The 13857-nt window shown below is 46.9% G+C and overlaps 1 protein-coding gene across 3 annotated transcripts in view; it reads left to right on the top strand.

Annotated features, from left to right (window-relative positions):
- Positions 1 to 13604, top strand: part of LOC108802053 (probable ATP-dependent RNA helicase DDX17) — a 73571-nt gene extending 59967 nt beyond the window's left edge. For 2 of the 3 annotated variants that reach the window (XM_018573939.1, XM_018573940.1), the window contains 2 exons: positions 10371 to 10430; positions 13331 to 13604. In XM_018573939.1, coding sequence (XP_018429441.1) covers positions 10371 to 10430; positions 13331 to 13602 — 332 coding nt within the window. In that variant the 3' untranslated portion in view covers positions 13603 to 13604. Of the gene's footprint in view, positions 1 to 10370; positions 10431 to 11348; positions 11824 to 13330 lie in introns of those variants that run through there. The other variant, XM_018573941.1, reaches the window with a different exon arrangement.
- The last annotated feature ends 253 nt before the right edge of the window (positions 13605 to 13857 follow it).

Genomic DNA, 13857 nt, shown 5'->3' with positions numbered 1-13857 from the left:
CTCTCATCCCTGCCTGGAGCCGCTCCAGGCAGGGATGAGAGGCTCCAGATGCCGCCAACTCGAAAGGATTAAAGTACCTATTTAAGCTATATTTTTGTTAATATTTATTTGTGTATTACTCAGCTGTAGATTCTCAAATCATTTCTGAATTCGTGCTGACACTGTCCTTCCTTCGGGAGGGTGGTTACTTTTTGTTCCTAATGCCCACTGTGTGTGTTGTAAAGTACCCACCACTCCAAGCTCCCTCTCGTGATGACCTACAATCTCTCGTTTAGTCTACTAATTTGTATTGATATTGTCCTTCACGGGAAGGGGGTTGTCCTTCACTTGGAGGGGTTGCTACTTTACAACACAGCTACCACAGTGATATTCAGTGACTTAATTACATAATAGCGACAGCAAAACACCCAAAGTGTAGTATCCACCCCTCTCTGATGTCATAGTGACGGCACCTTCCCCCCAATCATATGCAAACATACCCAGCCTTGACATAATGATCATGAGCATACCTGAGATACAAGAGTGAAGGTCTCAATGCTGCATCAATAAGGCAACATGGTGAAAGAGAGATCTCTTGTGTCCTGCTTAGCCCTGTCCCCCTCACACATGAGATCGTGAGGGGATGGGCGGAGACTTCGAGCTAGGACTCGCCTGTACAGATTGGCTACTGAGAGAGGGTTCGCAAAGTAGGCGCATGCGCGGTAACCACCGACATGCACACGCCGCAGCACGTTCCATGACCTAGCCCTGTGACCAATCAACAGCGGGGCAACCAAACGACCCCCATGTTGCCTAGAGACGCGGGTCCAAATAACGCCACCACTGAGAACCAACACAGAAATCTATAGCAGCACAAATTACAATAACTCGTGGACAACCATAGTTATAATCCATAAATAGGAAACAGGCAACAAAGTTAACATAATTGGTGGATCATATAATTGAAGGGTCATATTTGCAATATTACTCAAATTAGCCCCCAAGTGCAGTAATACTTTCCCCACCCAATATGAGTATCTATAGGGGGGGAAGATCAGCATGATCAATGACCACAATAATATGGCGCGACCGACCGCCCTGCTGTCATATGCCACATGGAGAATATCCGTAAGGAGATAAAGATTCCCAAGGGGACCAAGATGAGATAACATGTGTGCGGGAAAGGGAATAAAAGACACCATAAATACCCAAGCTATTGTTATAATCCATTGTTAAAAAACAAATAGTAACAGGAATATCTAGAAAAATTAACATTGACGTCACCAGCAGCTGATCAATGACAGCAGGTGACATCCCCACAAATTCAGAGTATCTAGGGTGAAGATCCAAAAAGCTTCTCCAAAAAGATGTAAGTCTCTATTGCCACCCCTATGGTCCGCCCGTATATACTCAATAGCCATCCCACGTAAATCCATGTACCTGATGCCTACATTTGACAAAATGGACGGCAACCGGTTTATTCGAATCTAGTTCGTCACTCAAGGCTACTTTTTTGTAAGCGGTCCTAATATAACTGCAATGTTTTTAAAACCTTTTAAAAGGACCGTTGGTCTTACCAACATAGGCCAATGAACAGGGGCACTTGAGCATATACACGACAATCTCAGTGTTGCAATTGAGATAACCGTTAATTCGATATATATTCCCATTATGGGGATGTAGGAAGCAATCACCCATGATAAGTGCGTTACAATTATGACTTTTGAAGCAGCCCACTTTGTTTGACATTCTAAATATGTTCCTAGCATATTTTTCTTTAGGATCTGCCTGGATCAGACGACCCCGTAGTGTTCTATTGCGTCTGTATACAAGTAGAGGTGTAGTTTTAACCACTCGCGCAAGGACCTTGTCGGCCAATAAAATGTTCATGTTTCCAGTGGTGGATCTATTGATGCTATCTGATAGTTATATGTCTGTGTAAATGGAATCCTCTCCATATCTTTAGGGGTAGCTGGGGATCGCAATCTCTCTCTAGCTTGTAACAGGGCTCTATTGACAACATCACTAGGGTACCCTCTCTGGAGGAATTTCTGGCGCATGCTGTCAATACGTGCCTTACAAACATCAGGGTCTGAGCAGACCCTCATTACTCTAAGAAATTAGAAAATCGGCAAGTTGTCATGAAGGTGTTTAGGATGTGAACTACTATAGTGCAAGATCGTGTTTCTATCCGTTGGTTTGGTATAGATGGCAGTGTGTATCTTGCGTTCATGTGCAAATACTTTCAAAAAAGGATTGAATACAATACCCGTGAAAATACCGTTCAGATATGACACAAACTTCTGTAAACGTTGTGCATTTCCCTTCCAGATAATAAAGACATCATCAAAAAACCTCTTCCAAAATTCCACCTGTGTCTGATACATTTCTGATTTAGAGATCTAAACCTCCTCCAGATACCCCCACAAAAAGTCAGCCCTGACAGGCTTCTTCGCCCCCGCTGACGTCTCGGGCTCGGGTAAGTGGGCCGCCCAACATGGCAGCAGGCCCCACGCCATCTAAAACAAGGGGCAAGGCGGCGGCTCCTCCGGCGGAAGCCTCAGAATTGACCCGGGACCGGTCCACATGCCCTCACCTGTTCTTCAGCCTACGGCCACGGGCAGCCGCCCGACGCTGGAGGGGGGGAGACTGGAGAGAGATCCTCCCGAGGCTCACCACTAAGGGGGACTTAGAGGACATGGCAGCAACAATTGTGGCGGCCCTCCGGCATGAAGTGCAGGAGATAGGGCAGAGGGTGACTGCTATTGATGTCCACACTAGAGGATTTAACAGCCTCTCTCGCTCACAGGATGTCAGCCCTGGAATCGGCCCATTCTGAGATGACCACACAGATTACTACGGCATTCCTCAGGCTGGATGACAGTGAAAATCGCAACAGGCGAAACAATCTGCGCCTGAGGGGTATTCCTGAAGCTACTACTGGCAGGGACCTGCGATCCACAGTCCTGGCGATTCTCAATCACTACATGGACAAACCCCCTGAAGCGACCTTGGAACTGGACCGGGTACACCGCGTCCTGGGGGCCCGCCCGCAGGCGTCTACTAACTCCCCGCCTCGAGATGTCTTATGCCGGGTCCATTTTTATGGGATCAAAGAGGAAATCTTGCGTCAGGCCTGGCAAAAGGGCCCGATGGACTTTGATGGCGCGACTATCAACGTCATGCCTGACCTGTCCAGACACACCCTTCGCATGCGCAGAACCCTGCGGCCCTTGCTGGAGATCATTCGCTCCTCAGACGCCTCTTACAGATGGGGACACCCTTTTCACCTTATCGTGAGGAAGGAGGATGCCATTCCAGCTACATCATCCCCAACAGTTGCCGGATATGTTCTCTTTCTTAGGGGCGGTGGCCATTCCCATCCCGAACTGGTTGGACTTCTCCGATGATCGGTTGCCACCCGCCCCATCCTCGCATGGAGCACCCAGACCGAGGCGGTCCCGCAGCCGCCCCAGCCGACGCATATCGCAATGTCCTTCCCACGCGCGGAGCGAAGCCTGATGGACTCTCACTACGTGAGGAATGAAGCCAGATGATCCCTGCCAACGGATGCTGAGTCGCAGCCCCAGGTGTATATGTTAAAGTTTCTGTCGCAATCCCTGTGTGTTTTACTGTTTTTCGGCAGGGGATATGCTTCATATGCTGTTGTGTTATGCCACATCACCAGGGGGGACCCTCTCCTGGCTCCGTACTGGACCTAATGTTCGGTCCTGGGGGGGCCTCCTGGTCCCTGCTACCCAAAGGGGTGGTGGGATACCTTTCATATCCCCTTACAAGTTTATGCATATTGGCCTCCTAAGAGGCGTGGGATGGCGGGGAGCGGGTGCGGCCTTGGAGCAGCCCCTGCGTGGGGGGCTCGGGGGCGGCATCGGCTCCCCTCCTGGGCATGGTAGTCACGGTTACTGGGGACTGCTACATTTTACGTTACTGTTTTTCATTTTGTCTATGATGAGGTTGTGGGGTTGGATTGCCGAGCCGATGCATCTCCAACACCGCTATTGTTTTGACCACTGTGTTACTACCACTCTACCCCCATAGGTCAAGCGTTCACGCCCTACCCACACAGGGGTGTTCGCTAATTTAAACTTTTGGCTGACCTGTAGTCATTGTCAGCGACATTCTCCTTCTTTTCTGATTCTTCTTGCTAGAACCCTCCTTCCCTCCCTCTGCGCTATCTCATCTCGCTTCTGTCCTGCACCCACCCTCACACTCTTCCTGCCCTCCCGTTTCCCCCTCCCTTCCCTCCTGCCATACTGGTCCGTTGTCCGGCCTGGTACATAGTAGGTGGAGGCCATGGCCCTGCTCTCAGTCTATTCCCTGAATGCTAGGGGCCTCAACATTCCTGAAAAACGCTCTAGGTTACTATCTGACTTGTGGAGAGCTAGGGCACAGGTGGCCTTCATACAAGAAACACATTTCAAACGAGACGCGGCTCCCAAGCTGGCCAATCGTGACTACCCGGTGGCGTATCATGCTGAGTCCCCGCTCTCCAAATCCAAGGGTGTGAGCATATTGATATCTAGATTGGTGGACTGGACTTGGGTTGACCAGCTAGTAGACGGGATGGGTCGGTACTTGGTGGTGAAGGGACGCCCGGGCGGGTTCTTAGTGACATTGGCTAATTTATATCTGCCCAACTCGGACCAGCTCCAGTTTCTAGACACCTTCCTCTATCTGATCACGCCCCGATTCAGCTAACCGTGGACCTTCTTGCCGCCACATCTCGCTGTTCCTCCTGGAGGCTCAATGAGTCTCTCTTGCAGGACCCCATCGTTCGGGGAGAGGTGTCGTCCTCCCTGTTGGAATATTTCCATGTTAACGGCGGGGACGGGGCTGACCCTCTGAATGTATGGGAGGCACACAAATGTGGCATACGGAGCACGGCGGAAGCGGGAGGGTATTGCCCATACCGAGGCCCTGTTGGCTTGCTTCCGCAAGCTGGAGGCGGTCCACAAGCAGTCTCTCGCAGTGGCGACCTACAAGGAACTAGTCCATGCGGATCTGAACGCCCAACTGTTCTTGAAAGTTAAGCGGCGCGCCATGTGGGGCCGCAGGGCTTTCTATGAACACACCAATAAACCCAGCAAATACCTGGCAGCTGCATTACGAGGTCCAAAACATAAAACTTTTATCTCCCACCTAACCTCCACACAGGGCTCCCGGCTTACGCTCTCTAAGGACATGGCGGAGGAGTTTTGCGACTTCTACCGCCGGTTATACAATCTACAGCCAGATCCCCTGATCCGGGAGTCGCCGGCCCGACTAGCGGCGATGGACTTGTATCTTCGACAGTCGGGCCTGGCTGACATATCGGTGGAGGAGAAGAGGGGCTGGAGCTCCCCATCTCCCCGGAGGAACTACAGGGAGCATTAAAGCAGTCTAAGTCAGGTAAAGCCCCGGGACCGGATGGTTACACGATCCCGTACTACCGTGGGTTTCATGATCTGTTATCGCCCCACTTCATAGAAGCCTATAACTCCATACTTCTCAACCATCCTGTTCCGTTAGACTCCTTGAGGGCGCATATCGTGGTGATCCCTAAGGAAGGGAAGGACACCGCGCAATGCGGGAGCTATCGTCCAATAGCCCTACTTAATGCCGACATTGTTTGCGAACATTCTGGCCAACAGGCTCTTGCCTATCGTCCGGAACTTAGTGCAAAACGATCAAGTGGGGTTTGTCTTAACTAGGGAGGCCAGGGATAGCACAGCTAGGTCCCTCAACGTCATTCATGGGGCTCGCTCCACCTCCTCCCTGCTGATTATCCTCTCCACAGACGCCGAAAAGGCGTTTGACAGGGTGGATTGGGCGTTTTTAAGGCCCACCCTTCAGCACATCGGACTTGGCCCAAACATGTTGACATGGCTACTCTCCCTCTACTCATGTCCCACAGCGGCGATACGGGTCAATGAGACCAGGTCTCCGTACTTCCCTCTCACGAATGGGACGAGACAGGGCTGCCCCCTATCCCCATTAATGTACATCCTAGCGTTGCAACCTTTTCTATGTCATGTTAGACTTAATGGTCTAATAGCCGGACACCGGTTCTATTCGGTGGACCATAAGGTCGCAGCGTACGCTGACGACCTCCTATTTTTCATATCCCAGCCTCGCTCTTCCCTCCCGGAACGTATGCGGGAGTTTAGGGAATACGGAGCTCTCTCGAATTTGGCCATTAACTGGGCTAAGTCGGCTGATTTAAACATCACTCTACCTCCAGCGGAGATGGGCTGTATTCAGGCCCAGTTTCCATTCCGATGGGAGGAACGTTCTCTGCCCTACCTGTGCACTTTTCTCATCCCTGATCTGGAATCATTAGATGACGCCAACTTTACCCCTCTCTTGCTCCAGATCAAACAAGACCTGAAAAAATGACAAGCTCTCACGGTCACTTGGTTTGGTCGCTGCACCGCGCTCAAGATGACCATACTACCTAGGATTCTATACATAATGCAAGCACTGCCTATTTGTCTTCTGCCAGCCTTCTTTACCCGCCTCCGCAGTCTGTTCCTGACATACATTTCGGCGTATGGGGCACCCAGAATAAGCAGACGCCTCCTGTTATGCCAAAAGCCTCGGGAGGGATTGGACTGCCTGACGTGGCCCTCTATTATAGAGCTGTGCACCTCAATAGAGTAATCGATTGGTGCTGTCACTCAGCCCACAAACAGTGGGTGCGCATGGAGGTGCAGGTTTCTCCGGTGCCGCTGACGGGACTCCCATGGCTGTCCGGCGCCATACTGGCAGTGTGCTCCAAGCATCCCACAGTTGGGGCCACGCTCAGGATCGTGCGATCCCTCTTTAGGTCATCCCGTCTTTCCCCGTTCCCTTCCCCGCTCACCCCAGTGATCGGGGACCAGGATTTCCCGGTGGGTCTGGAACATAGACGCTTACGTAGCCTCGTGGGCCTCAACAAGTTTCAAGCGGGGGGCTCCTGGATGCCGGTGCCTGATCTCCGGACATTGCTAGACTCTCCCCTAGATGTCTGGACCGCTTACCAGCTTAGGCACTTTCTCCTGGCTATTCCTGCTTCCCTTCAATTGGATAGACCCCTGATCCCACTTGAAGATATCTGCGGGCGAGGGGAGCCGGTGCACCACGCTTTGTCTCTTATCTATGAATTACTAGTGACACCCCTCGAAGAGTACTCCCCTCAGTACCTACAGAGGTTGGAGGCGCAACTAGGAGTCACCAGAACAGAAAGACAGCATGATTCATTTCGCCATTAGGTGCTCCATTTCGCCAATAAATTCCAAGAACAGGGGTACAAGGTTCTGTCCCGATGGTACCGGGTCCCACACGTTCTCCACAAAATGAACTCCGCCATCCCGGATGTATGCTGGAGATGCGGTACAACTGGAGGTACTATGCTCCATATTTTCTGGAGCTGCCCCCTGTTGACTAGATTTTGGGCGGAGGTGGGAGATATCATCAATACCCTAGTGTCGCCGAGTCTGGAGCTGAGCCCGGAGGTGTTTCTCTTGCACATGACCAAACTAACACGTCGCCAATACAAAGCTTCCCTGTCGGTGCATCTACTAAATGCCGCGAAAGCCTGCGTCCCAGCGCTCTGGAGATCGAATCTGGCCCCATCACTGCGTCTATGGCTCACAAAGGTCAACGAGATTTACCTTATGGAGGATCTCATGTCCACCGTCCATAGAACAGAAGAGAAGTTCCGCACTACTTGGAGAGCGTGGACTCACTACATCACCACTGGCCCTGACCTGCAAATCATGACCCCGGAGAGTTAAACCTCGGGGATACCCTAGAGTAGGAGGACCTGTGCCCTGGACTTCTGCTAGTGCTACAGCCCGCTCGAGGAAACTGACAGCTGACCGATGTTGGGAGTCGGGTCCAGTGAATGGCAGGCCCCTCTCCTCCTCGTTCCTCCTTCCTCCCACTGTCACCCCTGACCTAAACTGACTACTGCTTTTCAACCTTCTCTACTCTTCTTCCCGTTCTACCCCTCGGGGTTCTTGCCTTATTCACCTCACCCTCTGATTGCATACCCCTCTGTAGTTGAAAGGATACGGTGCTGGGAACTTAGTGCCTACCCTGGGTCCAGTGGTCTGGTTACCATGCCCCATGGAGGGAAGCTAAGACAGGTGGGCACAGCCCACAGCACTGTCATTCTATGTGATAAGGTGAAATAGATGCGATTCCGGAAAACGATGTGTATGGTTTTTGACCAGTGACAGATGTGACGTTTTTTCACTAGGACCGATTTTATTGTTGTGTCACTGAGTCTCGGTATTACTTCATTCGCACGAGAATTCAATAACTTTAATGTCATGTATGCCCATACCTTACAAATGTGAATCAGATGACTGCCTGCGTGCAGTCCTTGTTCTTTTGTGATACATGCAAATGTCTGTTTATCATTTTGCTGAATAAACACGGATTTAAAAAAAAAAAGAAGTGTTATCCCTCAATAGAAAAAAACTTCAAGGCTGTCAGGCCGGCTTTATTCAGTATGTTGGTATATAAAGAAGATATGTCCATGGTTGCAAGTAGCCAGTCTTCTTCAACAGTATCAAACGCATTGAGTTTGCCAAGAAAATCTCCAGTGTCTTTGATATACGCAGGGAGATCCCAGACTAGTGGCTGTAGTAAATGGTCCAGAACCTGTGCTAGAGGCTGTGTAACAGAACCTGTTCCTGAGACAATTGGCTGAAATACCAAAGGGTTAACCCCTTTGTGGATCTTTGGTAAACCATAGATCACTGCAGTCAGTGCGTTGATATTGATCAAGAATTCGGACATTTCCTTATTGATCCCACCTATGTTGACCAATGTGGTTAGTTCACCCAGGGTTTCGTGGACAATTGGTCGAGTAATAGATTTATAGCTCGTAATGTCCGAAAGCATAGTAATCATGCTGGACCTCATTCATTACAACAATAGCTCCCCCCTTATCAGCCGGCTTAATAATTATACTATTGTCTTCTTTAAGTGACTTCAGGAACCCCCACTCGTTCTTGGTAATATTCTGGGGACATGCCACATGGATATTCTCCATGTGACAGCAGGGCGGTCGGTCGCGCCATATTATTGCTGTCATTGATCATGCTTATCTTCCCCCCCTATAGATAATCATATTGGGTGGGGAAAGTATTACTGCACTTGGGGGTCTAATTTGAGTAATATTGCAAATATGACCCTTCAATAATATAATCCACCAATTATGTTAACTTTGTTGCCTGTTTCCTATTTATGGATTATAACTATGGTTGTCCACGAGTTATTGTAATTTGTGCTGCTATAGATTTCTGTGTTGGTTCTCAGTGGTGGCATTATTTGGCCCTGTGTCTCTAGGCAACATGGGGGGTCGTTTGATTGGTTGCCCTCTTCCCGCTGTTGATTGGCCACAGGGCTAGGTCATGGGACGTGCTGCGGCATGTGTATGTTGGTGGTTACCGCGCATGCGCCTGCTTTGCAAACCCTCTCTCAGCGGCCAATCTGTACGGGCGAGTCCTAGCTCGAAGTCTCCGTCCATCCCCTCACGATCTCATGTGTGAGGTGGACGGGGCTAAGCAGGACACAGAGATCTCTCTTTCACCATGTTGCCTTATTGATGCAGCATTGAGACCTTCACTCTGGTATCTCACGTATGTTTGCATATGATTTGGGGGGAAGGTGTCATCACTATGACGTCAGAGAGGGGTGGATACTACACTTTGATTAGGTGTTTTGCTGTCACTATTATGTATTTAAGGCACTGAATATAACTGTGGTTCATGTTCTGTTAGCCTGATGAAGGAACCGCTGGGTTCCGAAACGTTGCAATAAGATGTCATACCACTTCAGCCAATAAATGAATTGACTGGACATCGAATTGGAGTCCGAGTGGCTTTCTCGTTGGCTGTTCGTTATCTGCAGAGGCATCTGCTGCTACTCTGGCACCCGCGCTGTACGTTGGGTTTTTCTCCGGTTAGGAGTGCGATGGGACTAATTTGGATCTTGCTACTTTACAACACACACGGTGATCATGGGCAACAAAAGCAGCCACCCTCCAGAAGGGAAGACAGTGTCCTCATGAACAACTGAGAGATACACAAATAAGTTACATGTGTATTAATAGTTAATGTACTTGAATGCTGTTTTAGGATTTACCTCCTGAGTTTAGTGTCACTTTAACAAGCTGCTGAGACTTTTTGCTTTATAGTAGTATTGTAAATTCACTCCAGATGTGGCGGGGTTCAAAAAAATTATCTGTAGTTTCCAAACTACCAACTATTGAGGACACTAACTTACACGAATCCATTTTCAAATATTCTTCAACAAAATGTTTATTTTTTTAATTTATTTACTTAATATATTAGTAAGCTGTATTTGAATTGTTTTTTGTTTTTTTTTTCTTTACTCAGAATTTCGGACTGGAAAAGCTCCAATTCTAATAGCCACAGATGTTGCTTCTCGGGGTCTAGGTTTGTAACTTCCAGGTTCAGTGTATTTATAATACAATTTTTCCCAAGCTTTAGTGAAGTAGACATGTTTCTGTGGGAGCGGTGGTGTTTTCAGATCTAGGATGTTCATCGCTGCTCGTCCCCTCTCCCCATTTCCAAATCTACCTTAATACTATAATGGTATTTTGCTTAGATTATTGTACCCTCTGCATTTTACAGAGCACATTGTTGCTTTCATTTACTTTTTTAAAAATATATATTTGCTTGGTTTAATTGTTCAGATCTTGTAAAGTTATTACTAAATTAATATGTAGATTAACATGCTGCTTTTCTACAAACCTTTACAACCAAAGCCGTTATTTTACATTGCAAAATTTAGTCCCTCAGTCTGTTTCTTGTTACTTGTAGCAAATGCAGTCTTGGTTTGTTTCCCTCATTTATTCTGTACTATTGGAGGTTGTAAATAAGTTACTCTTCATTAGATGTGCTTGGCATTGGGGAGCTTGCTCAAGTTTGCTATTGGCAAAATGACAAAAGATTTAAATTCCAATATTTAGAAAACTTCCTGGTCTCCTTCTCCCCAATGGAAAGGTGGTTCACTAGTATGGAACAGTGTGTAGCTTTGGCTTTCCACAAGAAAAGTTTAATACCTGCAGTGTGTGGTGAACTAGAGGCCTTTTAAAAAAGGAATGAGCTATTTTCAACTGACAACTCGTTTGCTGTTTGTGATTATTTATAAAATGCATCGCTCTCTGCTGTGCATTAGTATTTCTTGCAGTCATTTGCATTAGGTTACAGGTAAGTTGCTGTTACAGTATGAAGTCTTTCTGTGCTCACGTTGGGTTATTTACTAAATATATATATATATATATATACCTTTTACCTTTTTAAAGTAGTTTGCAATATTAAACCTTACCTTTTTTTGTTTGTTTTTGACAGAAGCTGCAGATCTCTCTCAGTACAGGGCCAGGGGCCTGTCGAAAATAGAGGGGATTGAACGCTGGAAGCTGCCCACCTAAGGGGCACTGGCTTCTTACACTCTTCCCTCGCAAAGGTCTTGTACTGAAGAGGCAGTTTTTGGGTCTGCATCTCCAACCCCTAAACTTTCCCTTTCTACGTTGGGGTGCAAAATGTGTACTTTCCATCCTGAGCACCAAGATTGGTCTACAGCCCCTCACCTTATGGCTGCTGGTTTGAATATCATGTCTTATTGTATAGACGGACCACCTTTCTAGAAGGGAGATCAACTGGTGCTTCCCACTATGCTATGCCCTGAGCAGCTGTGGGAAAGTCCCAAGCCATGGAAGACTTTGGGAAGTCTATTGGCTGTTGAAGCAGAAGAATAGGCCCTTCTGCTGTTTGTCCTCAGACTACTGTGACTTCCTCTATTTCCAATATAAGCTCCTCGATAAAATACAGGGAGCTAAATCGCTGCAAGGTACGTCTGTCTTCTATTTTTTTGTGACAGCCATGAACATATAACACCATTTATTATTCCTACCATGTCCAATTTGATATCCCCCCCCAACTTGGTAAACCCAAATTATTGCGCCCTTCTACTTTCTAATTTTTTTGTACCCTTTTTTTGTTGTCCATTTTCTTTCCTATTAAACTATATTCACATCAACTGATGTTACCTGCAGCTATGTGATCTTCGTGTAATAAGAAACAGACCTCTTAATACAAAGCCATTGTTTTGCTCTTTCCCACAATAGAAGGGTGGACATATGAACTGGGGCTTTCATTTTACAGTTTAGTTAACGGTTTGCAGCACATGTTGAGTGCTGGAGGATGGGGTCTCTCTTCGCTCATTGAAGTTGGAGCTAGTGGCTCTTCCACAGAATCGTCTAGCCAAGCCAGTGCACGTGTTGGGACCTCTTGCTGCGCCTGGACCATTGATGCATGCTCCCCGCTCCGGTGGTCCCGTGTCCATGGATGAAGGCGGTAAGGCCGCTAAAAGGATGGGATTGGCAACAGCTGGTTCCCCACCTCGCTGAGGGAGTGTGCATCGGTCCGGACATAAGCTTACCCGAGGATGAATCCCATGAAGTAGCTAAATTTCAGTCTATTGTAATGAACCTTGTAACTGTTTTCAGTTAAAGCAAATGTATTATGCCACTGTATGAGATTATGGGCTGAGCATGCCATTTACCAATATTATAGTATACAATTTACTATTTCATCTTGCTTAACCCTATAAATATATCCGGTGAACTGTTTTTTTAATTGGAAAGATTCTTCCTCTCACCCCCATGTTAATCCAGCATGCCTGTGAGTGTCATTTAGAAAGTGTGTATATATAAAATATATTTTAAATATCTTCTCTAAAGTACTTTTAAAACCATTATATAATGCAGGGATGGCCAAACTCCGGCCCCCCAGCTGTGGTGAAACTACAAAATCCCATGATGCACCTCTCTCCGGGAGTCATGTCTGTAGCTGTGAGAATCTTGCAAAGCCTCATGGGGTTTGTAGTTCCACAACAGCTGGAGGGCCACAGTTTGGCTATCCCTGATATAATGTATAATTACATTTATTTTCACCGGATTTTAATTTTAAAATTGTAAGAATCTCTTTAAACTAATACTTTAAAGAATTTGAAGGTTGTTGATTTTATTTTTTATTAGTTACATGACCTTGCCATAATGTAACAAGATCGTCTTGTGCTCTTTGCAGAGTACTATAATTTTATATATTCGTAAAGTAAAAGCAGTTACTATCCAGAGAAAATCTTTCTTGGCCCCGTCGTAGGTGATATTCCCACTAAGTTTAGCTCTACTGCAGTATTGTATAAAGATGGTAAATTTATAATTTTATTTATTTTTATTTTGCATTGCTTTATGGCTGCCTAACTTGCTTTTTTGTCCCTTTCCTGATGTGTTCTTTTCCCAAACACGTCAATTTTTCTCATCAATGAACAGATGTGGAAGATATCAAGTTCGTCATTAACTATGATTACCCAAATAGCTCAGAAGATTACGTGCACCGAATTGGACGTACAGCTCGTAGTACAAATAAGGGAACAGCTTACACCTTTTTCACCCCTGGAAACTTGAAGCAAGCTCGTGAGTTGGTCAAAGTTTTGCAGGAAGCCAATCAAACTATAAATCCTAAGCTTATGCAGCTGGTGGATCACGGCCGTGGAGGTGGAGGAGGTAGGTATAGAAGTGTAGATAAATTATTTGTCACTTAAACGTAAAGTAGGACTGCCCAGGTTACACACATTTAAATATTTACATATTCTTAACAGAAAATAAGCTTTAAAATAAGCCTTTACTGTCCTTTGTAGCTGCTAGAGAAATGTATCATCAAAATTCTCAATAGAAGCAGTAGTCATTCAACTTAGGTTCAGGGCACGTTTCCCTTTTCCTGTTTACTGTGCAACTGCTCTATGTATACATTAGCGATTAGAAGGGTGAAAGGCTATCAACTGACATGCTGGCAGGGG

Source organism: Nanorana parkeri, unplaced genomic scaffold, assembly GCF_000935625.1.
Source record: "Nanorana parkeri isolate BGI_ZX_2015 unplaced genomic scaffold, ASM93562v1 scaffold2630, whole genome shotgun sequence".
Lineage (NCBI taxonomy): Eukaryota > Metazoa > Chordata > Amphibia > Anura > Dicroglossidae > Nanorana > Nanorana parkeri.
This window is presented reverse-complemented; position numbering and strand designations above follow the sequence as displayed.